This window comes from Salvelinus alpinus, chromosome 20, assembly GCF_045679555.1.
Source record: "Salvelinus alpinus chromosome 20, SLU_Salpinus.1, whole genome shotgun sequence".
Lineage (NCBI taxonomy): Eukaryota > Metazoa > Chordata > Actinopteri > Salmoniformes > Salmonidae > Salvelinus > Salvelinus alpinus.
The window spans coordinates 16080344-16106486 of NC_092105.1; the positions used below are offsets into that span (position 1 = coordinate 16080344).

Here is a 26143-nt window from a genome sequence, read left to right on the forward strand (position 1 = left end):
AAACAGGTTATAGGCTACATGTGCACAATTGAGTCAGAACAGTAACGTTAGGTGAAATTAAGAGGTGAAAATAGACCAAATTATTAGGGTGAGGCACATGGGCTACTAACAGCTTACTACACAACATACACTTAGTATTACTTTCTTAGCTACAGTATACATATCTCCCTGGTGTATTACATCATTTATGCAGCAGCAAATAAGACATTTTTGGACTCACCTTTTTGTGATGTGCTCAGGAAGGTGGAGCGGTGGTCCTCCATGGGCAAATTTTGTCATCAAAGAAAGAGAAAGAGATTTACAATTCCGAGTTGGATGACCGTTCAAAACGTATTTTCCCAGTCTGAGCTCATTTATTCCTGACTTCCCAGTTGCATTACTTGCGGTTAGCCACTGTCACTGATTCCTTCCAAACCACTCATTGTTGAATTTGCAACTTGTTGTGTAATGTTTATGTCCAATGGCTGATGAGCACTGATAAGTTTTATATATAATTTATCTTCATTATTTCTCTTCATATGACAAGGATTTTCCAGTAGATTGTCGACTTTATTCATGATGATGACTGCTAGCTAAGATTTTGAAAGTCCAATCAAAGCTACCGTAGATACAACCACCACAGAAAGCACTGAGCCAGGCTGAAACACCTGCATTTTGGAGCTGCCTTCCTCAAGAAAACAATAAAGAGACCATGTTAGTATGCGGCTTTATTAACTCAATGATATATATATATATTTTACATTGTTTGCAAACTGATATGTGACTCGTATTAATGCCAAAATAACATGAAAAACAGGCAAGCCCCCCCAAAAAATAGATTTACATGGTTATCAAAAATGCACACCAGGGTAAGCCTACACGAAACACAGCCCTTATTGTAAGTGTTTATAAAATCCCCTATGGGAAAAAATGAATGGTGGGAAAATGATTGGAACCATTTCCCTGTTTGACCACTAGGTTTTATGGATATTATGACACCTCCACTGTGGGGCTCTATAGTAGGCCTACTATTAGCCTACTGCACAGTACAGATTGGGTTGGCCTGACTGTGAAAGAACAATATGGGATTTATGATTTTATGTCATTCAGAGTGTATGTCATTGTCTCTCATAGAATGCTTCGCACAGGGCACCTTCCCTTCGCTGGGCCGGCCGTTTGGGGAATAATTTTGGCAAAATTTGTGTATACCCACTTCACACACACACTTGGGCCGAGTGTGGGGCCAGTATACCCGAGCATTTTGAATACCCGAGCCGACAAGATGAAAAATCTGTTGATGTGCCCTTGAGCAAGGCACTTTACCTTTATCTGCTCCATTTGCGCCATACTATTATGGTTGATCCTGTAAAACAACACATTTCACTACACCTCTCATACTATTATGGTTGATCCTGTAAAACAACACATTTCACTGCACCTCTCCGGTATATGTGACAATAAAATATATAATATCAGCTTTAGGCCTAAGGAGGCAGCTCTCCAGATATTGGTGAGATGGATGTTGGTCAGACAGACTTAGAGAGGTGATATATCCTCCTACTGTACTTGACAATACTGTGAACAGATATAACTGTTACCATGGCAACACCAGTGTCAATGTTATGGTCGTCACCTCAATGGATTCATACAAGCTTTGGAGATGTTATTTAGAGGACTGTTTGTGTGTATGTGTGGTGTGACTGTATTAGTGGGGCTCATGTTCGGTTCATGTGTGTGTGTTGGATGCTGTGTGATGTGAAGGCAGAGAGGAAGGAGTCATGGACAGGTGAGTGATGGAGAGAGGAAGGAGTCATGGACAGGTGAGTGATGGAGAGAGGAAGGAGTCATGGACAGGTGAGTGATGGAGAGAGGAAGGAGTCATGGACAGGTGAGTGATGGAGAGAGGAAGGAGTCATGGACAGGTGAGTGAAGGCAGAGTGGAAGGAGTCATGGACAGGTGAGTGAAGGCAGAGTGGAAGGCATCATGGACAGGTGGGTGATGGAGAGAGGAAGGCCTCATGGACAGGTGAGTGATGGAGAGAGGAAGGCATCATGGACAGGTGAGTGATGGAGAGAGGAAGGAGTCATGGACAGGTGAGTGATGGAGAGAGGAAGGAGTCATGGACAGGTGAGTGATGGCAGAGAGGAAGGAGTCATGGACAGGTGAGTGATGGTAGAGTGGAAGGCATCGAGGAAGGAGTCATAGACAGGTGAGTGATGGTAGAGAGGAAGGAGTCATGGACAGGTGAGTGATGGCAGAGAGGAAGGAGTTATGGACAGGTGAGTGATTTAGAGAGGAAGGAGTCATGGACAGGTGAGTGATGGCAGAGAGGAAGGAGTTATGGACAGGTGAGTGATTGCAGACAGGAAGGAGTCATGGACAGGTGAGTGATGGTAGAGGAGGAAGGCATCATGGACAGGTGAGTGATGGAGAGAGGAAGGAGTCATGGACAAGTGAGTGATATTAGAGAGGAAGCAGTCATGGACAGGTGAGTGATGGCAGATAGGAAGGAGTCACGGACAGGTGAGTGATGGCAGAGAGGAAGGAGTCATGGACAGGTGAGTGATGGCAGAGAGGAAGGAGTCATGGACAGGTGAGTGATGGCAGAGAGGAAGCAGTCATGGACAGGTGAGTGATGGTAGAGAGGAAGGAGTCATGGACAGGTGAGTGATGGCAGAGAGGAAGGAGTCATGGACAGGTGAGTGATGGCAGAGAGGAAGGAGTCATGGACAGGTGAGTGATGGTAGAGAGGAAGCAGTCATGGACAGGTGAGTGATGGTAGAGAGGAAGGAGTCATGGACAGGTGAGTGATGGTAGAGAGGAAGCAGTCATGGACAGGTGAGTGATGGTAGAGAGGAAGGAGTCATGGACAGGTGAGTGATGGTAGAGAGGAAGCAGTCATGGACAGGTGAGTGATGGCAGATAGGAAGGAGTCACGGACAGGTGAGTGATGGCAGAGAGGAAGGAGTCATGGACAGGTGAGTGATGGCAGAGAGGAAGGAGTCATGGACAGGTGAGTGATGGCAGAGAGGAAGCAGTCATGGACAGGTGAGTGATGGTAGAGAGGAAGGAGTCATGGACAGGTGAGTGATGGCAGAGAGGAAGGAGTCATGGACAGGTGAGTGATGGCAGAGAGGAAGGAGTCATGGACAGGTGAGTGATGGTAGAGAGGAAGCAGTCATGGACAGGTGAGTGATGGTAGAGAGGAAGGAGTCATGGACAGGTGAGTGATGGTAGAGAGGAAGCAGTCATGGACAGGTGAGTGATGGTAGAGAGGAAGGAGTCATGGACAGGTGAGTGATGGTAGAGAGGAAGCAGTCATGGACAGGTGAGTGATGGTAGAGAGGAAGGAGTCATGGACAGGTGTGTGATGGCAGAGAGGAAGGAGTCATGGACAGGTGAGTGATGGTAGAGAGGAAGCAGTCATGGACAGGTAGGAAATCCACCCTTCCTAGTCCTCAAGGTCTTCCAAACCTCATATTACTGGACCAAGACTGCCTCACATAAAGACAGATACCTCCCTGTGTTTCTTTGGACAAATCACCTGTCTCTCGTGTCTTTGATGAAAGCTTTTGTTTTTAGCAGTCTTTTTGTTTTGTCTGTTGTTAGGGAGATTGAGATTTCCCTCCGGCCATGAGAGAGAAATAGGACAGACTCTCACCCTGAACCCTCACACTGATCATAGTAGACAGCAGAGAGAGTCAAAGAGAGATAAAGATTTAGTCATCATCTACTACTGTCTGTATACTGTGCGTTCTGCGCTGTACAATTCAACTCAACTTGCAGTGTGGCACGCACACACACCAGACAACACCGCCCTGGCTGACTAAATTCTAGTTTTGTCTTTGTGATTTCTAATCTGAACTGCACCTTGCTGCAGAAAGACTCTCTCTCTCATCAGGAATATAACGTGTTGTAATCAGCAGAGTGTGTGGAGATCACTTCTCTCTATTTCCTAACTGGCTGATTTGACCTTTTTCCAGTCAATCCACCCACTGGCACATCTACAGATGTAGGATCTTCATTTGATCACTCTTTTGTTGCTGAGAATTGTCCTGCGCCACAGGAAATGCAGATAAGCTTAGTGATGTACATAAATTCACTGAAAACCTGCAATAACACACAGAAGTTTTCCACTTCTCGTGTAGCCTCATTTTGACCAGCTAATAGCCTAACCACTAATCAAGCAACATTATGGACTAAACGTTCAAATCTTATTGATGCAGGATTATTTTGCTGCAACAATACTGGTCAAATTAAGATCTTACATCTGTAGATCACACTAACACTATGTTTTTTTAAATAGTTGTGTCAGGGTAAATCCATTTGAATACAATCACTTTTTGACAGCATCCCTTTTGATTTAAAAACAACTTTCCACACATGTTTGCCCATGGTAGAAGTGGTCAGAAAGTGACTTTTTGGACCTGAATGCCAAAACATTCAATAGATAAAGGTGCTCAAAGTTGACCCATTTTGCGTGCCCCACCATACCATGAGACATCCATGTCTTCATTGCTTGAAAAGATAAACGGTTGAGTTTTATATAATTTAAACGCTTACAAACAGGGTTGTCAAACATTTTTCTAATGTCCTACATTTTTAAGAAGAACTATGGCATTTTTTAACCTCTACTGTCAGTTATCTAAAAACCAGTGGAGGCTGTTGGGAGGAGCTATAGGAGGCCAGGCTCATTGTAATGGCTGGAATATAATTAATGGAACAGAGTCAAACATGTGGTTTCCATATGTTTGACATGTTTGATACCGTTCCATTTATGAAATTCCAGCCATTACAATGAGCCTGTACTCCTATAGCTCCTCCCACCAGCCTCCACTGCTAAAAACATTATCTAAAAACTATCTTAGACCCTATTTTACATAATCTGAGGTTTTTATGTTGTGCCCGCCATCGGTTGGCACAGCATGCTCTTGAATACAAGGTGGGTGTCATTTCAGTCATAGAAAGATAACTCATAGAATGGACCACTCCCTTCAGATCACTGCAATTTAGCTGGTACACGTTTGAATTCAAATGTTAAATTCTAATGACAACCACAAAGATGGCCGCCGATCCACCCACCATCAAATGTCTAATTAAATATTCATGTTGTTTCTCAATTGATGCCCGGGCACAACACAAAAACCTCAGATGATGTAAATAGGGACTAAGCTACAACATATGCCAATATGAAAGAAAATGGGAGTTTATGCATCTTTAGATCATTCATGTTTAATGTTAAAAAATGACATTTTTATAAAAAAGATTATTATAAAATATGACAACCCTGTTTGTACGCTTTTAAATTAAATAAATCTTAGCCGTTTTTCTATTCCAGTGATGAAGACATGAAAGTCTCATGGTATGGTGGGTTATGCTAAATAGGTCCCCTTTGAGCACCTTTATCTATGGAATGTTTTGGTATTCAGGTCCAAAAAAAGTCACTTTCAGAGCACTTCTACAACAGGCAAATACGTATGGAAGGTTTTGTTCAAATCAAAAGGTGTGCCGTCAAAAAGTGATTGAATTCAAATGGATTTACCCATCACTAATCTGTCTTATAATAGTGGCCATCATCTGAAAAAATGGTTGATATTGTGCGTGACAATGAAAAGCCTAGTAATTCTATTTAATAGCTATGCTTCTATTTCTGCTCATGGGGTTTACATAAGTAGGGTTTGACTGGCTTCAGATCATGTTACAGCATTATAACACAGGGAGTGTGTCTGACAATTTTCCTGGTTTTCTGGCTGCATGATTTGAGGCAGATGGAAAACTAATTTTGTCCACAGTCAGAACAGCTTCACCTTGACTCCTGTTTCTGTGGTTTATGAACAGCATGGTTGCCAGGAGCCCATGCTTGTTTTAGATCAGTGTTTCTCAACCCATTCCTTGGGGACTGCCAGGATGGGCACGTTTTCATTCTAGCCCAGAATTCTCTAGCCACAACTCAGTCTCAAGCTTGACAAACAGGGAACTGGGTTTCAATGTTCAGAGTGTTGAATTAAGCTCTGTGTGTGTGTGTGTGTGTGTGTGTGTGTGTGTGTGTGTGTGTGTGTGTGTGTGTGTGTGTGTGTGTGTGTGTGTGTGTGTGTGTGTGTGTGTGTGTGTGTGTGTGTGTGTGTGTGTGTGTGTGTGTGTGTGTGTGTGTGTGTGTGTGTGTGTGTGCGTGGGTGGGTGGGAGGGTGATGAGGGTATAGAGTGGGAGGGTGATGGAGAGAGAGGAGAGGAGAGGGTATAGAGTGGGAGGGTGATGTAGAGAGAGAGGAGAGGGTATAGAGTGGGAGGGTGATGGGGAGGTTATGGAGTGGGAGGGTGATGGAGTGGAGAGGGTATAGAGTGGGAGGGTGATGGAGAGGGAGGGGATAGGGTATACAATTGGAGGGTGATGGAAAGGAGAGGGTATACAGTGGGAGGGTGATGGAGAGGAAAGGTTATAGAGTGGGAGGGTGAGGGGGAGAGAGAAAGATGAGAGGGTATAGAGTGGGAGGGTGATGGAGAGAGAGAGGACAGTGTATAGTGTGGTAGGGTGATGGAGAGAAAGAAGAGAGGATATAGAGTGGGAGGGTGATGAGAGAGAGAGAGGAGAGGGTATAGAGTGGGAGGGTGATGGAGAGTGGAGAGGGTATAGAGTGGGAGGGTGATGAGAGAGGGGTAGAGAGGGTATAGAGTGGGAGGGTGATGAGAGAGAAGTGGAGAGGGTATAAAGTGGGAGGGTGATGGAGAGGGTTTTTATTGGGAGGATGATGGAGAGAGAGGAGAGGGTATAGAGTGGAGGGTGATGGAGGGGTTATAGAGTGGGAGGGTGAGGGAGAAGAGAGGGTATACAATGGGTGGGTGATGGAGAGGAGAGGGTATACAGTCGGAGGGTGATGGAGTGGAGAGGGTATAGAGTGGGAGGGTAATGGAGAGGGAGAGGGTATGCAATGGGAGGGTGATGGAGAGGAAAGGTTATAGCGTGAGAGGGTGATGGAGAGAAAGAGGAGTGGGTATAGAGTGGGAGGGTGAGGGGGAGAGAGAGAGAGGAGAGGGTATAGAGTGGGAGGGTGATGAGAGAGGAGTGGAGAGGGTATAGAGTGGGAGGGTCATGGAGAGAAAGATGAGAGGGTATAGAGTGGGAGGGTGATGGATAGAGAGAGGGGAGGGTATAGAGTGGGAGGGTGATGAGAGAGAGAGGAGAGGGAATAGAGTGGGAGGGTGATGGGGAGAGGGTATAGAGTGGGAGGGTGATGGAGAAAGAGAGGAGAGTGTATAGAGTGGGAGGGTGATGAGAGGTGGAGAGGGTATAGAGTGGGAGGGTGATGGAGAGGGTATTTATTGGGAGGATGATGGAGAGAGAGGAGAGGGTATAGAATAGAGGGTGATGGAGAGGTTATAGAGTGGGAGGGTGATGTAGAGGGTATACAATGGGAAGGTGATGGAGAGGAGATGTTATACAGTGGGAGGGTGATGGAGTGGAGAGGGTATAGAGTGGGAGGGTGATGGAGAGGGAGAGGAGAGGGTATACAATGGGAGGGTGATGGAGAGAGAGGAGAGGGTATAGAGTGGGAGGGTGATTCGAGAGAGAAGAGAGGGTATAGAGTGGGAGGGTGATGGAGAGAGAGAGGAGAGGGGAGGGTATAGAGTGGGAGGGTGATGGAGAAAGAGAGGAGAGGGTATAGAGTGGGAGGGTGATGAGAGAGAAGTGGAGAAGGTATAGAGTGGGAGGGTGATGGAGAGGGTATAGAGCAGGAGGGTGAAACAGAAAAGAGGGTATAGAGCAGGAGGGTGATAGAGAGGAGAGGGTATAGAGCAGGAGGATGATAGAGAGGAGAGGGTATAGAGTGGGAGGGTGATGAGAGAGAGAGGAGAGGGTATAGAGTGGGAGGGTGATGGAGAGGAGAGGAGAGGGTATAGAGTGGGAGGGTGATGGAGAGAGGAGAGGGTATAGAGCAGGAGGGTGATACAGAAAAGAGGGTATAGAGTGGGAGGGTGATGGAGAGGGTATAGAGTGGGAGGGTTGTGAGAGAGGAGTGGAGATGGTATAGAGTGGGAGGGTGATGGAGAGAAAGATGAGAGGGTATAGAGTGGGAGGGTGATGGAGAGAAAGATGAGAGGGTATAAAGTGGTAGGGTGATGAGAGTAGAGGAGAGGGTTTAGAGTGGGAGGGTGATGGAGAGAGAGAGGAGAGGGTATAGAGTGGGAGGGTGATGGAAAGGAGAGGGTATAGAGTGGGAGGGTGATGGAGAGGGTATAGAGCAGGAGGGTGATAGAGAGGAGAGTGTATAGATTGGGAGGGTGATGGAGAGGGTATAGAGTGGGAGGGTGATGGAGAGAGAGAGGAGAGGGTATAGAGTGGGAGGGTGATTAGAGAGAGAAGAGAGGGTATAGAGTGGGAGGGTGATGGAGAGAGGAGAGGGTATAGAGTGGGAGGGTGATGGAGAGAGAGAGGAGAGGGTATAGAGTGGGAGGGTGATTAGAGAGAGAAGAGAGGGTATAGAGTGGGAGGGTGATGGAGAGAGAGAGGAGAGGGTATAGAGTGGCAGGGTGATGAGGAGATGGTATAGAGTGAGAGGGAGAGGAGAGGGTCTAGAGTGGGAGGGTGATGGAGAGAGAGAGAGCGAGAGACAGGAGAGGGTATACAATGGGAGGGTATAGAGTGGGAGGGTGATGGAGGAGAGGGTATAGAGTGGGAGGGTGATGGAGAGGAGAGGAGAGGGTATAGAGTGGGAGGGTGATTGAGAGAGGAGAGGGTATAGAGCAGGAGGGTGATACAGAAAAGAGGGTATAGAGTGGGAGGGTGATGGAGAGAGGAGAGGGTATAGAGTGGGAGGGTTGTGAGAGAGGAGTGGAGAGGGTATAGAGTGGGAGGGTGATGGAGAGAAAGATGAGAGGGTATAGAGTGGGAGGGTGATGGAGAGAAAGATGAGAGGGTATAAAGTGGTAGGGTGATGAGAGAGAGAGAGTAGAGGAGAGGGTTTAGAGTGGGAGGGTGATGGAGAGAGAGAGGAGAGGGTATAGAGTGGGAGGGTGATGGAGAGGAGAGGGTATAGAGTGGGGGGGTGATGGACAGGAGAGGGTATAGAGTGGGAGGGTGATGGATAGAGGAGAGGGTATAGAGTGGGAGGGTGATGGAGAGAGGAGAGGGTATAGAGTGGAAGGGTGATGAGAGAGGAGTGGAGATGGTATAGAGTGGGAGGGTGATGGAGAGAAAGATGAGAGGGTATAGAGTGGGAGGGTGATGGGAGAGAGAGAGAGGAGAGAGTATAAAGTGGGAGGGTGATGATAGAGGGAGGAGAGGAGAGGGTATGGAGTGGGATGGTGATGGAGAGGAGAGTTGGGGGTGTAGAGTGGGAGGGTGATGGAGAGATAAAGTGAGGAGAGGGTATAGAGTGGGAGGGTGATAGAGAGAGAGGAGAGAGGGTATAGAGTGACAGGGTGATGGAGAGAGAGAGGAGAGTGTATAGAGTGGGAAGGTGATGGAGAGAAAGAAGAGAGGATATAGAGTGGGAGGGGGATGAGAGAGGAGTAGAGAGGGTATAGAGTGGGAGGGTGATGAGAGAGGAGTAGAGAGGGTATAGAGTGGGAGGGTGATGGAGAGAGGAGAGGCTATAGAGCGGGAGGGTGATGGAGAGAAGAGAGGATATAGAGTGTGAGGGTGATGAGAGGAGAGGGTATAGAGTGAGAGGGTGTAGAGTGAGACGGTATAGAGAGGATAGGGTATAGAGTGGGACGGTGATGGGAGGAGAGGGTATAGAGAGGATAGGTTATAGAGTGTGATGGTGATGAGAGGAGAGGGTATAGAGAGGATAGGTTATAGAGTGTGATGGTGATGAGAGGAGAGGGTATAGAGAGGATAGGTTATAGAGTGGGATGGTGATGGTGTGGTTTGCCTCTTTCCTTCTCTGCAGTGTTCTCATCAGTATGGCAGAGAGAGAGGCTCCTCTCATCTGTATTCAAAGTCAGTAGCACAACAGGAGCAGGAAGCACAGTCTGTTAGCTTGCATGTCCCCTACTGCTAATAACACTGACTAACTAATAACCCTGACTAACTAATAACCCTGACTGACTAATAACCCTGACTGACTAATAACCCTGACTGACTAATAACCCCGACTGACTAATAACCCTGACTGACTAATAACCCTGACTGACTAATAACCCTGACTAGCTAATAACCCTGACTGACTGATAACCCTGACTGACTAATAACCCTGACTAGCTAATAACCCTGACTAGCTAATAACCCTGACTAGCTAATAACCCTGACTGACTAATAACCCTGGCTAGCTAATAACCCTGACTGACTAATAACCCTGACTGACTGATAACCCTGACTAGCTAATAACCCTGACTGACTAATAACCCTGACTGACTGATAACCCTGACTAGCTAATAACCCTGACTAGCTAATAACCCTGACTAGCTAATAACCCTGACTGACTAATAACCCTGGCTAGCTAATAACCCTGACTGACTAATAACCCTGACTGACTGATAACCCTGACTAGCTAATAACCCTGACTGACTAATAACCCTGACTGACTGATAACCCTGACTGACTAATAACCCTGACTGACTAATAACCCTGACTAGCTAATAACCCTGACTGACTAATAGCCCTGACTAACTAATAGCCCTGACTGAATAATAACCCTGACTGACTAATAACCCTGACTAGCTAATAACCCTGACTGACTAATAGCCCTGACTAACTAATAACCCTGAATGACTAATAACCCTGACTGGCTGATAATCCTGACTGACTAATAACCCTGACTGACTGATAACCCTGACTAACTTATAACCCTGACTCACTAATAACCCTGACTAACTAATAACCCTGACTGACTGATAACCCTGACTGACTAATAACACTGACTGACTAATAACCCTGACTGACTAATAACCCTGACTGGCTGATAACCCTGACTGACTAATAACCCTGACTGACGGATAACCCTGACTAACTTATAACCCTGACTGACTAATAACCCTGACTGGCTAATAACCCTGACTGACTAATAACCCTGACTACCTAATAACCCTGACTGACTGATAACCCTGACTGACTAATAACCCTGACTGACTAATAACCCTGACTGGCTGATAACCCTGACTGACTGATAACCCTGACTGACTGATAACCCTGACTGACTGATAACCCTGACTAACTTATAACCCTGACTGACTGACAACCCTGACTAACTAATAACCCTGACTAACTAATAACACGTATTCCTAGTTTATATGCCTAAATCCCAAACTCTCAGCAGCTGCCCTTTTCCTCATCAACTATTCACAATAACATTAGAGACAGCGAATCTTCCAGTATGACCAGCTCCCCCAGTCAACGACTAGCCACAGCACTTCTCAGCTTTCTCAACTGAACATTTAAGTCCTCTAGTAGTCCAGAGCCTTCATTGAACTACTGAGCCATCTGTGATTCACTGGCATGACTGATTGTGTTTGCATTTCACCATGGGACAAGGGATAGACTGGACACGGAGGGAGGAGGGAGAGAGAGAGATTAGAGCAGAAGAAGTGATGGCTGTATAATTAGCCCCAGCAGAAGGGATTTGTGCTTAAATGGCTGCCCTCTCTTTCTACCCCTCCACCTCTCCTCTTCTCTCCTCCTCCTCCTCTCCCTCTCTTTACTCCTTCTCTCTCAAAGTGTCTGTGCTGCACTCTGGCTCCCTGAGCTATTGACAGCTCGGTCGTGATGAGGTTCAGTGCCGCGCACGTTGCAGATCAGTCAGTCTTGGTTGAGGCAGAAGTGACAGACGGACTCAGAGCACTTTGGCTGGGCTCAGGTTGGCTCGGCTCAGGTTGGCTCGGCTCAGGTTGGCTCGGCTCAGGTTGGCTCGGCTCAGGTTGGCTCGGCTCAGGTTGGCTCGGCTCAGGTTGGCTCATCTTGGATGGAACTGGACACTTGTTTCTGGCTGTGTATATGATCTCTACCTGGACTTTACTGTACATTGGCCTGTGTGCACTATAGTAGGCTAAATCCACACCTCTCCTCGCAGCCTGCATTTGAGTGTGTGCTGAATCACTCCTGTGAGTGATAGTACATTGCAACAGAGCCAGATCTTTTCGTGTGTGTGTGTATCGGACAAGAACCTCTTGGAGTGAGTTTTCGGAGCGGTCTGCCTGCGTCTCTGTCGGGGTGCCTCTGGATGTGTGTGTTTCTGTGAGTGTGGGAGCAGCCCGTTCCCTCATGTCTGTGCAAGAGTTTCTGCTGGAAGGGGCAGGCGAGGTGCCCACCCGGATCATGAACAGACTGAGTGAGATGATCCAGAGCCTGGACATCTCTGGCCTGGCCTCCCCCTTCACCCCCACAGCCAGCCGGACGGACTGGAAGTGAAACGGTAGGAGAGAGCGTGTGTGTGTGTGTTTCGTGGGTCATTTCCTCGAGGATTGAAAGCCTGGCTGGATTTCTTTAGAGCAGCGAGCCCAGACCATCACAGGGTTTCCTGTGGGCTTCCCTGCTCCCCACTAGGGTGTGTGTGTAGAGTCCTAACCCAAGATACCCTGGGACACTTTAACAAGTATAAAAGGAGACAAGCAGTAGTCTGAGCAGTTGGATTGAACACGGTCCACAGAGCACTGACTGTATGGTTGTTATACGTCATCTGGTAGCAGTGACAGTAGCACCGTTTGGGAGAGAATTAGCAAAGCACAGTGTTAGAAGCAATACAAGTTAGCTATTATGAGTGCATTTTTATAGTAGTTGCACAGTGGGAGTAGTTTGAAATAGTGGATACTGTAGCGATAACATCAGTAGAGAACCTCCAGAGCCAGGCCTCCAGACAGGGGGAGAGACATGCTGAGGAAGCCCAGGAGGAGCCCTCTGACTCGGAGAAGCAGCAGTGGGGAAAAGATACCCCTGGTGCCACTGAGATCGAGTGAGTCAGTTTTGGTCTTAGCTGTGTGTCTGTCTGTTTGTGTGTTTGTGTGTTTGTGTGTTTGTGTGTCTGTCTGTCTGTCTGTCTGTCTGTCTGTCTGTCTGTCTGTGCGTGCGTGCGTGCGTGCGTGCGTGCGTGCGTGCGTGCGTGCGTGCGTGCGTGCGTGCGTGCGTGCGTGCGTGCGTGCGTGCGTGCGAGTCTACAGTGATGCTACGCTGCATGTATAACCTTGCCTTGCTGAAATGTATGCGGCTTGCTCCATGACTCTTGTTTATGTGTACCAGTTTCTTTCTCCATGAAGGTCTTGTCGATATTTAGAGTGACTGAGTCTGGCTCTCACTAAATGTCACTGGTCATTGCAACCTCTCTCTGTTCCCCAGTAATCAACATTATGGTCTGTATGAAATGGAAGGGGTTGATGTATAGCTAGTGTGTACTACATGTGTCTCCTCCCCCAGCATCTCTGTTAATCCCACCTGTGGTGTAAACCCTGAATGTCCCCTGGGTGTCAGAGCACGGTGTTGCAGAGTAGGGGTCAAACAAGGGACAATACTGTCACCACCTTCCTTCCAAGGTTCATGAACAGAGTAAGACTGTCAAATAAGTCTCTCTTTCTTTCTCTCACTCACTACCTACCTCTCTCACTAACTACCTCACTCACTCACTACCTCTCTCACTCACTACCTCTCTCACTCACTACCTCCCTCACTCACAACCTCTCTCACTCACTACCTCTCTCACTCACTACCTCTCTCACTCTCTTTCTCTTTCGCCCTCTTCACCCTTCATTATTCATGACTTTATTGCAAAGCTTATATACCACAGTAGTCCACCCCTCTCCCTCTCCAGATAGTGGAGGCATTGGATCAGTATAACTGTTGTAGCGTACTTGTCTCTGGCTTTATGACTGACACACTCCTAACCTCAGCCACCCCTGTCCCCGGGTCATAGAGCAAACACACGTATCTCACACAAACATGTTCATTTGGTTTTGTATAACATTTGAGACTGTTTTAGTACTACAGTGCCTGTATATAGGGCCAGATAATAGTTTGATAATTTAAATAGAATGGGTAAGAATGGCCTCATTTGTGGTAGAATGGAATCTTTTAACAAGCCATCTATCAATAGCCTCTGAATGACTACATTTTGTCAGAACAGTATCTGTCATTGAGAAGTCCATTTAGAATCAGGTCTTTGAATGGTTTTGGAAGAATGCGCTCTTTGATTGAGATAGTTGGTGACAGACAGACAGACAGACAGACAGACAGACAGACAGACAGACAGACAGACAGACAGATAGAATAGCCTCTTTCTTTGAATGGTGTTGCTGGAATGCCTAGAAGGCCAGCATCCCGGAGTCGCCTCTTCACTGTTGACGTTGAGACTGGTGTTTTTCGGGTACTATTTAATGAAGCTGCCAGTTGAGGACTTGTGAGGCGTCTGTTTCTCAAACTAGACACTCTAATCTACTTGTCCTTTTGTTCAGTTGCGCACCGGGGCCTCGCACTCCTCTTTTTATTCTGGTTAGAGCCAGTTTGCGCTGTTCTGTGAAGGGAGTAGTACACAGCGTCGTACGAAATCTTAATTTTCTTGGCAATTTCTCGCATGTAATAGCCTTTATTTCTCAGAACAAGAATAGACTGATGAGTTTCAGAAGAAAGGTCTTTGTTTCTGGACATTTTGAGCCTGTAATCAAACCCACAAATGCTGATGCTCCAGATACTCAACTAGTCTAAAGAAGGACAGTTTTATTGCTTCTTTAATCAGAACAACAGTTTTCAGCTGTGCTAACATAATTGCAGGATTTTCTAATGATCAATTAGCCTTTTTAAAATGATAAACTTGGATTAGCTAACACAACGTGCCATTGGAACACAGGAGTGAGTGATGGTTGCTGATAATGGGCCTCTGTATGCCTATATAGATATTCCATTTACTACAATAACAATGTCTACACTGTATTTCTGATCAATTTGATGTTATTTTTTTTATGCTTTTCTTTGAAAAACAAGGACATTTCTAAGTGACCCCAAACTTTTGAACAGAAGTGAATGTTTAGACTCAAGGTTGACAGGGGAGAGAGTGTAGGAATCACACATGAAGGAACTATCAGATATATGTTAATGGGAAAATATGAAGAGAGGGACGGAGATAGATACAAGGATATGGGTGGAGGGGGAGGGGGAGAGAGTGGAATCTGGGGGATGGATTGAGGGAGAGACAAATAGCAGAAGTATGGAGGGAAAGTTGAAGGTGTGTTTGAGGCCAGTGGAGGGGAAAAGAGGGATGTCTGTTGGGATTTCTCTGGAGGAGGTAGAGAGATACCACTGTTTCTCCCGCTGCTGCTACTGGTTACAATGTGAGTGTTACAGCACAGCTCTCTCTCCGTCTCTCTCTCTTTCACTCTCTCTCCCTTTCTCTCTCTTTCACTCTCTGTCTCTTGCTCTCTCGCTCTCTTTCTCTCACCACCTCTCCGTTTTAACTTCCAACTCTCTTTTTCCCTGACCATATGTCTTTCTCTCGTCGACTAAATCTCTCTATTCCTCTCTCTGTTTTGGCTGTGATCAGTCTTTCTTTTATGTGAAGGATCTATTTTCTCCCTCTCTTGTTTTTTCTCTCTCCCATCTCATTTGAATCCCTCTACAGACTGTGTGTTGTGGATGACAAGGAAATGGCCAGTTGTATTTTATCTGTCCACTGTGGCTATGGAAATCCAGTGTCGACATTGATGCATTTACTAATTCCTTCAGTGTCATCATGACCAGAGCACTCAAACCTTGTATTCATCATGTACACTACTGGGCAAAAGTTTTAGAACACCTACTCATTCAAGGGTTTTTCTTTATTTGTACTATTTTCTACATTGTAGAATATTAGTGAAAACATCAAAACTATGAAATAACACATATGGAATCATCTAGTCACCAAAAAAGTGTTAAACAAATATATATATTTTAGATTTGAGATTCTTCAAAAAGCCACCCTTTGCGTTGATGACAGCTATGCACACTCTTGGCATTCTCTCAACCAGCTTCATGAGGTGGTCACCTGGAATGTATTTCAACTAACAGGTGTGCCTTGTTAATTTGTTGAATTTCTTTCCTTCTTAATGCGTTTGAACCAGTCATTTGTGTTGTGACAAGGTAGGGTGGGTATACAGAAGATAGCCCTATTTGGTAAAAGACCAAGTCCATATTATGGCAAGAACAGCTCAAATAAGCAAAGAGAAACGACAATCCATCATTACTTTAAGACATGAAGGTCAGTCAATTCGGAAAATGTCAATAACTTTGAACGTTTCTTCAAGTGCAGTCGCAAAAACCATCAAGCCCTATGATGAAACTGGCTCTCACGAGGGCCGCCACAGGAAAGGAAGACTCAGAGTTACCTCTGCTGCAGAGGATATGTTCATTAGAGTTACCAGCCTCAGAAATTGCAGCCCAAATAAATGCTTCACAGAGTTCAAGTAACAGACACATCTCAACATCAACTGTTCAGAGGAGACTGCGTGAATCAGGCCTTCATGGTCGAATTGCTGCAAAGAAACCACTACTAAAGGACACCAATAATAAGAAGAGACTTGCTTGGGCCAAGAAACACGAGCAATGGACATTAGACCGGTGGAAATCTGTCCTTTGGTCTGGAGTCCAAATTGGAGATTTTTGGTTCCAACCGCTGTCTCTTTGTGAGACGCAGAGTAGGTGAACATTTGATCTCCGCATGTGTGGTTCCCCCCATAAAGCATGGAGGAGGAGGTGTGATGGTGTGAGGGTGCTTTGCTGGTGACACTGTCTGATATTTATTTAGAATTCAAGGCACACTTAACCAGCATGGCTACCACAGCATTCTGCAGCAATAAGCCATCCCATCTGGTTTGGGCTTAGTGGAACTATCATTTGTTTTTCAACAGGACAATGACCCAATACACCTCCAGGCTGTGTAAGGGCTATTTGACCAAGAAGGAGAGTGATGGAGTGCTGCATCAGATGACCTGCCCTCCACAATACCCTGACCTCAACCCAATTGAGATGGTTTAGGATGAGTCGGACCGCAGAGTGAAAGAAAAAAAGCCAACAAGTGTTCAGCATAGTTGGGATCTCTTCAAGACTGTTGAAAAGCATTCCAGGTGAAGCTGGTTGAGAGAATGCCAAGAGTGTGCAAAGCTGTCATCGAGGCAAAGGGTGGCTATTTGAAGAATCTGAAATATAAAATATATTTTGATTTGTTTAACACTTTTTTGGTTACTACATGATTCCATATGTGTATTGATGTCTTCACTATTATTCCACAATGTAGAAAAGAGTACAAATAAAGAAAAACCCTTGAATGAGTAGGTGTTCTAAAACTTTTGGCCGGTAGTGTAGTGCACTACTTTAGAACACTGCTTTAGAACACTACTTTTGAACACTACTTCAGTCCTGGGTCAATAGTAGTTCCCTATGTGGAGATACGTGTGTGATTTAGGACTTAGCCATGATGTTGTAAAATCTATACATGAGGAAGCCATGGAAAGAGGAACAGGATCAAATCAATATTACCATACAGAAGAGGAACCAGATGCTGTGAAACAATGGGTTAATTTAATACTGTGTACCATACTACTACCACACCCAGTTCAAAGGCACTCAAATATTTTGTCTTGTCCATTCACCCTCTGAATGGCACACATACACAATCTATGTCTGTTGTCTCGAGGATTAAAAATCCTTCTTTAACCAGTCTCCTCCCCTTCATCTACACTGATTTGAAGTGGATTTGGCAAGGGACATCAATAAGGGATCATAGCTTTCACCTGGATTCACCTGTTCAGTCTATGTCATGGAAAGAGCATTAGTGTGACTGACCCACTAATGTTTGACTCCCCACACACAAACATAAGCTGTACAGTAAACCCAGGTTTAGCCTGTGTGTGTGTGTGTGTGTGTGTGTGTGTGTGTGTGTGTGTGTGTGTGTGTGTGTGTGTGTGTGTGTGTGTGTGTGTGTGTGTGTGTGTGTGTGTGTGTGTGTGTGTGTGTGTGTGTGTGTGTGTGTGTGTGTGTGTGTGTGCATAGTTCCTGGATGTACTCCTCGTTCTGAAGAAAATAAGTATTTTCAGTATTTTCACTTTTCGCACCAAAGTACGTTCATCTCTAGGAGACAGAACGCATCTCCTTCCTGAGCAGTATGACAGCTGCCTGGTCCCATGGTGTTTATTCTTGCATAGTATTGTTTGTACAGATGAACATGGTACCTTCAGGCGTTTAGAAATTGCTCCCAAGGATGAACCAGAGGTCTACAATGTTTTTTCTGAGGTCTTGGCTGATTTCTTTTGATTTTCCCATGATGTCAAGCAAAGAGGCACTGCGTTTGAAGGTAGGCCTTGAAATACATCCACAGGTACACCTCCAATTGACTCAAATGATGTCAATTAGCCTATCAGAAGCTTCTAAAGCCATGACATAATTTTCTGGAATTTTCCAAGCTGTTTAAAGGCACAGTCAATTTAGTTTATGTAAACTTCTGACCCACTGGAATTGTAATACAGTGAATTATAAGTGAAATAATCTGTCTGTAAACAATTGTTGGAAATATGACTTGTGTCATGCACAAAGTAGATGTCCTAACCGACTTGCCAAAACTATAGTTTGTTAACAAGAAATTTGTGGAGTAGTTGAAAAACAAGTTTTAATGACTCCAACCTAAGTGTATGTAAACTTCCGACTTCAACTGTACCTGCTGCCAGCCACACCTATTATAATGGCCTGCACCCTGAAGGCTTGATGATGTATTGTACTGGGCATTGATATGATATCTCTGTGGGATCTGCCAGGGGTGTGATGACTGTGTATCTTGGTGTGTCAGAGGGCACCATGCTAAGTATGCAAGATGGATGGATGAGAGCTGTTACTAAGTCTGTGTGTTCGTATCAGCAGCTGCTTGACTAACACTGGGACTGTCCAATCACCTCCGGGCATAAGTAACCAACCAACCAACCAGCAGCCAGGGAAGAAACCCTATGTCACAGAAAGTGACAATTACAAGGGTGTATATGGTATTTAATTAACGTGTTTCAGTCTCGTGAAGTTTCCTTCAGAAACCCTCCTTTCTAATTCCTGGTGTACTTGTTCCTCAGCTTAGGTTTCAGCTTTGAAGTCCCATGATAAAAGGAAGAAGCTTTTGTCTCTCTCCAATGATCAGTCACTCATTACTTCTTAATCAATATCTGTTATCAGCCACTGAGCCACACCGTGGGCAGACAGGTGTCTGGGTGGGTGATAGGCTCATACAGCAGTAACATGCTTTAGATCAATAATCATGACATGTACCCAGTAGAATTGACCCAGAGAGGAAGTAGCTATGACATCTTAACTGTAAATGGAAACAGGTAGGACCTCTGCTTCCTGCTATGATAGTGCAATTGAGTGTCTAGACTGTACAGTTGCCAAGTGATGGTGTTAGTTTGATCTGTAAGGTGTGAAGGAGGTTATGGGTTGAGTCTGATCATCTCTACGTATCATTGCTATGTGTTAATGTCTTGTGTGTGTGGGGTGCTGTGTAGATTCCTGTGCTGTAGAATCCATCGCCACGGCCTCCATGGGTCACCTGGCCGGCTGTCAGGGCAGATTTAAACCACCTGCCACCCCAATAACAGACATCGCTGCTCTCTCTGTGATGTCACATGCTGGATTTCTTAAAAGTGTTATTATGTGCACATGCACCAAGAGTATCTTTGTGATGTCACTGAACAGTAATTTTGAGTTGATCCCCACTTTTCTTTATGATGTCACAGAAATGTTTACCAGTAGCTATGTTCCCTTCTCTTTGTGATTTCACAACCGCTAACATTACGGGTGCGTTCGTAAATTCCCTCTGGCTATCTACTCCGATTTCAGAGCACTCTCATCTGAGTGTGCCAGAGTGCAGAATAACTGATGAATTTACGAACGCTCAACACCTGTTGAATATGACCGGTGTCAGTAAAAGTCGGCAAAAAAAGTATAATGAAATTGTTGCCTGCAGCAGTTACAATCATCAACGCTCTGGATAACAATGTTAGCCAGTTAGCTTGGATGCTTGACTCCGTTGTGAGGCCAGAAAGCTCGGATCAACCCTACTCCTCGGCCAGAGCGTCTAGTGTGCACTCTGAACGCTCAAACTGAATTTACGAACTGACAATCTGAAACGCCCAGGGGGCACTCTGAGCATACTCTGAAACTCCAGATTGAATTTACAAACGCACCCTACATTTCTATCAGTAGTGCTCTTCTGCGATGTTACAACCTCTCTGTGTGATGTTACAAACCTTACATTCTTAACCAAAGCATGTCTTTTTGTTGACATTTGCTTCATAATCTAAACATTTGCATCACGACTATATTCCTTGTGATGTCACCAACCTAGCACCCTAAACCATGAGATATACTGTAGGTACCTCTCTCTGTGATGTCACAGCATGTTGTGTGAGGTATGTCTCTGCTGCTGTCTTCACAGAGAGGGATTTAATAGATGATGCATGTGTAGTGACTGGGAGGGATGAATCATAAGCCCCTCCTGTCCTGGAATCACTTATACTCCTGATTGGTTAAAACCTTTGATTGGCAGTGTTTGGATATACTGTATAACAGACGTAATGAGAGAGAGAGAGAGAGAGAGAGAGAGAGAGAGAGAGAGAGAGAGAGAGAGAGAGAGAGAGAGAGAGAGAGAGAGAGAGAGAGAGAGAGAGAGAGAGAGAGAGAGAGAGAGAGAGAGAGAGAGAGAGAGAGAGAGAGAGAGAGAGAGAGAGAGAGAGAGAGAGAGAGAGAGAGAGAGAGAGAGAGAGAGACTCAGCCAACTAATCCATAGCCTCCTCCACATAAAAGACACAAGGCGTACACTCCCACCCAACCAGGATGTTAGAATTTATGTGTTTCAATATTTATTTTTTTGCTTCATCTTTTGATACATGCTGTGTGTGAGAGAAAACTCTGTGCAGTTATGCACTGAGGCAGAGGATGTCACCTGATCGGTCCCCTCATTGCCAAACTAAGAGCCCGGGGGGGGGTCTAAGTCTCTTTACAGCACTGCTTCAATATTTACAGAGTATATGTGTGTAAGGGGGTGTGTCTGTAGAGAGAGAGAGACAGAGAGAAGGAAACAGAAAGTGACAGACATGATGGTGTGTATTTCTGGATACGGCTGCAACAACGGTTAACAGCATGAGAACCCAGAGAAGGTGAGCCTGGCTGGGCATACCTCTGAGCAGAGTGTACCATGACATCACCACGCTGGCTGGGGCTCGAGCACAGGACAGGTACTGGTTGGTCTTACTGTCTGTCTTTAGGTTGGTTGGTTGTCTGTCTGTACACATGTTGAGGTAACACTTTATCTGCACAGTCCCAAGTAGATGGTTTGTAAATGTTCAGTAGATGTTCAGTAACTGTCAACAACATTTCAACTAAGTATCCCCTAACCTTAACCCTTATCTTAACCATAAACCTTACACTAACCCTTTTCTAAACCTAACCGTAACCTTAGCAAGCATCTGTTTATCGACAGATAGTACTGTATAACAATCTGCAGATCATCTGTATGGGACTATATAAATCAAGTGTGACCCATGTTGCTTACAGTAGACCATGGACATTGTTGAAGTGACTATCATGTGCTGTTTTGGTGCTTTACAATATTGAAGTTGGCTGCTCTGATAACGCTGAGGTGACACTGCAAACATTATCTTATTTTTTGTATAACGTGTCAGTTTGGAGAGTCTCTGTGTTGACATAGTGTTGAAGTGACAGGAACACACACACCCAGGAAGCTCACAGAAAAGTCAATACTGTCTATGTTCACTGTAGCTCCCCTTCCATCGCTCTGTTTTCCGCGAGATTTTCTGTGACCTTGTTGCTCTAGAACCCTCAAACTCTGGAAGCTCGATGCTACTTCCACTGCGTTTTTTTCATTTTTTTCCGTCTAATCAGGGACTGATATAGACCTGGGACACCAGGTGTGTGCAATTAATTATCACGTAGAACAGAAAACCAGCAGGCTCTGGACATCGTAGGGTATACCTTGTGTCTCTTTCAATGAAAATTCTCACTTTATCTGTAGAGGATGGGATGCGATGAATGGATATGGGGAAGAGAGGAGGTATGCTCTTCTTCAGAAAATATAAATGTCGGAGTGTTGCGTAACTGCAGTGGTCCTACCCTTAAACTGATGTAATGTCCAGAAGGGAAGTCTTGGCCTACCAAAAACTACTATTGTGTACCTTAGCACCTTCTGTCTACCAAAACCTACTATTGTGTACCTTAGCACCTTCTGTCTACCAAAATCTACTATTGTGTACCTTAGCATCTTCTGTCTACCAAAACCTACTATTGTGTACCTTAGCATCTTCTGTCTACCAAAACCTACTATTGTGTACCTTAGCATCTTCTGTCTACCAAAACCTACTATTGTGTACCTTAGCATCTTCTGTCTACCAAAACCTACTATTGTGTACCTTAGCATCTTCTGTCTACCAAAACCTACTATTGTGTACCTTAGCATCTTCTGTCTACCAAAACCTACTATTGTGTACCTTAGCACCTTCTGTCTACCAAAACCTACTATTGTGTACCTTAGCACCTTCTGTCTACCAAAACCTACTATTGTGTACCTTAGTATCTTCTGTCTACCAAAACCTGTTATTGTGTATCTTAGCACCTTCTGTCTACCAAAACCTGTTATTGTGTACCTTAGCACCTTCTGTCTACCAAAACCTACTATTGTGTACCTTAGCACCTTCTGTCTACCAAAACCTACTATTGTGTACCTTAGCACCTTCTGTCTACCAAAACCTGTTATTGTGTACCTTAGCACCTTCTGTCTACCAAAACCTACTATTGTGTACCTTAGCACCTTCTGTCTACCAAAACCTACTATTGTGTACCTTAGTATCTTCTGTCTACCAAAACCTACTATTGTGTACCTTAGCACCTTCTGTCTACCAAAACCTACTATTGTGTACCTTAGTATCTTCTGTCTACCAAAACCTACTATTGTGTACCTTAGTATCTTCTGTCTACCAAAACCTGTTATTGTGTACCTTAGCAGCACTTCCCTTCCTCCTTTGTTTTTACAAGTTAATCACTATACATACACTACCATTCAACAGTTTGGGGTCACTCAGAAATGTCCTTGTTTTTGAAAGAAAAGCAAATGTTTTGTCCATTAAAATAACATCAAATTGATCAGAAATACAGTGTAGACATTGCTAACGTTGTAAATTACTTTTGTAGCTGGAAACGGCAGATTTTTTATGGAATATCTACATAGGCGTACAGAGGCCCATTATCAGCAACCATCACTCCTGTGTTCCAATGGCACGTTGTGTCAGCTAATCCAAGTTTATCATTTTAAAAGGCTAATTGATCATTAGAAAATCATTTTGTAATTATGTTAGCACAGCTGAAAACTGTTGTCCTGATTAAAGAAGCAATAAAACTGGCCTTCATTAGACTAGTTGAGTATCTGGAGCATCAGCATTTGTGGGTTCGATTACAGGCTCAACATGGCCAGAAACAAAGAACTTTCTTCTGAAACTCGTCAGTCTATTCGAGAAATTGCCAAGAAAATGAAGATCTCGTACAACGCTGTGTACTACTCCCTTCACAGAATAGCGCAAACTGGCTCTTACCAGATAGGAAGAGGAGTGGGTGGCCCCGGTACACAACTGAGCAAGAGGAAAAGTACATTAGATAGTCTAGTTTGAGAAACAGACGCCTCACAAGTCCTCAACCGGCAGCTTCATTAAATAGTAACAGCGAAACACCAGTCTCAACATCAACAGTGAAGAGGCGATTCCGGGATGCTGGCCTTCTAGGCAGAGTTGCAAAGAAAAAGCCCTATCTCAGACTGGCCAATCAAAATAAAAGATTAAGATGGGCAACAGAACACAGACACTGGACAGAGGAGTAGCCAGCACAGTCACGGGATCTCAACCCTATTGAGCTGTTGTGGGAGCAGCTTGACCGTATGGTACGTTAGACGTGCCCATCAAGCCATTCCAATTTGTGTGAGGTGCTTCAGGAAGCATGGTGTGAAATCTCTTCAGATTACCTCAACAAATTGACAACTAGAATGCCAAAGGTCTGCAAGGCTGTAATTTCTGAGGATTCTTTGACGAAAGCAAAGTTTGAAGGACACAGTTATTATTTCAATTAAAAATCATTATTTATAACCTTGTCAACAACTTGACTATATTTCCTATTCATTTTGCAACTCATTTCTTGTATGTTTTCATGGAAAATGACCCCAAACTTTAGAACAGTAGTGTATGTACAGTATATGTTGATATATGGTGACCAATACTTTGTAAAACATTTGGATGAAACATTATAATTTTTTTAAAGACTCATTCTCTTTAAATTAATATTCAATAATTACAGTAGTCTGGAAATATTCTAAGATCCCTTTGTAGGTTTATAATAATTAATCATTCTCTTACATGTCATTAAATATAAATAAATATAAAATCCCAGAATGCATCATTACAGGATGTAAGGGGTCAACCTAATCTTATGACAAAAATGCAAAAAAATACTGTGACAATAATATTTGAAATGGTATCTGTATTATTTGCAGTAATAAGTGGCAGATGCTTTTAGTAAAATATTTGTCAAAAGAATGAGACATTCACGCTTCATGTCTCAATTGAATTTCTTTGAATTGCTTTAAATGAAACTATATTTCCTTTAATTCAAATTAAATTAAAATCAAATCAAATCAGTTTATTTATCACGTGCGCCGAATACAACAGGTGTAGACCTTAGAGTGAAATGCTTACTTACATGCCCTAACCAACAGTGCAATTTTTAAGTAAGAAATAGGTATTAGGTGAACAACAGATAAGTAAAGAAAAAAAACGGTAAAAAGACAGGATAAAATAACAGTACCGGTTAGTCGGGATGATTGAGGTAATATGTACATGTAGGTATGGTTAAAGTGACTATGCATATATGATAAACAGAGAGTAGCAGTAGCGGGACACAATGCAGATAGTCCGGGTAGCCAATGTGTGGGGGCACCGGTTAGTCGGGCTAATTGCTTCCTGTGGGGTGTGTATTAATTGAAATTAATGGGTTGAATTCAATTCAGAAATTCCGAATTGACCCCAACTCTACTCCTTTCAGCCTTCTATCTCCACACTGTCATATAGTACGTTAGTGAGGCTCAGATCAGGTATTTTACAGGTACCACATACATTATGTTCAGTATACATATATTGCCCATGTAGCTATCACCAAGCTTCAACCATCTGAGCCTTGGGAACCATGAGCTAAGCCCTGCTTAGCAGTTTGAAGTGACATCATTGAAATAGACAGGGTTGGTTGTTGTGGCCCTAGAAAGTCTGCCCGGCTGGTTTCTAACATTAAATATGCAAACGTCTTGAGGAGAACTTTCCATCAAGACTACTTCTCTATTTCTGTCCCTGAATTCAGATAGATAGACACGCACACATCCTCCTATCTGTGTGTCTGTAATCTGTAATCCTATAGCACCGTAGAGCATCACTGTGTCTTTCTGTCTGTAATCTGTAATCCTATAGCCCCGTAGAGCATCACTGTGTCTTTCTGTCTGTAATCTGTAATCCTATAGCACCGTAGAGCATCACTGTGGCTTTCTGTCTGTGTGTCTGTAATCTGTAATCCTATAGCACCGTAGAGCATCACGGTGGCTTTCTGTCTGTGTGTCTGTGTGTCTGTGTGTCTGTAATCTGTAATCCTATAGCACCGTAGAGCATCACGGTGGCTTTCTGTCTGTGTGTCTGTAATCTGTAATCCTATAGCACCGTAGAGCATCACTGTGGCTTTCTGTCTGTGTGTCTGTGTGTCTGTAATCTGTAATCCTATAGCACCGTAGAGCATCACGGTGGCTTTCTGTCTGTGTGTCTGTGTGTCTGTGTGTCTGTAATCTGTAATCCTATAGCACCGTAGAGCATCACGGTGGCTTTCTGTCTGTGTGTCTGTAATCTGTAATCCTATAGCACCGTAGAGCATCACGGTGGCTTTCTGTCTGTGTGTCTGTAATCTGTAATCCTATAGCACCGTAGAGCATCACGGTGGCTTTCTGTCTGTGTGTCTGTAATCTGTAATCCTATAGCACCGTAGAGCATCACGGTGGCTTTCTGTCTGTGTGTCTGTGTGTCTGTAATCTGTAATCCTATAGCACCGTAGAGCATCACGGTGGCTTTCTGTTCCATCGATCTGTTGTGCGCTGCACTGTTGGGCACCCAGTTTCAACAGTAGGACTGTCTCCCACAGTATACACACTACCT

The 26143-nt window shown here is 44.5% G+C and overlaps 1 protein-coding gene across 11 annotated transcripts in view; it reads left to right on the forward strand.

The window, feature by feature from the left end:
* Window positions 1-26143, forward strand: part of LOC139546366 (guanine nucleotide exchange factor DBS-like) — a 118966-nt gene that overhangs the window by 13059 nt on the left and 79764 nt on the right. For 4 of the 11 annotated variants that reach the window (XM_071354674.1, XM_071354681.1, XM_071354682.1 and 1 more), the window contains exon 1: window positions 12367-12864. The exons of 4 other annotated variants lie outside the window; for them this stretch is intronic. In XM_071354674.1, coding sequence (XP_071210775.1) covers window positions 12783-12864 — 82 coding nt within the window. In that variant the 5' untranslated portion in view covers window positions 12367-12782. Of the gene's footprint in view, window positions 1-11721; window positions 12328-12365; window positions 12865-20995; window positions 21137-26143 lie in introns of those variants that run through there. 3 more of the 11 variants (XM_071354680.1, XM_071354679.1, XM_071354677.1) reach the window with 3 other exon arrangements.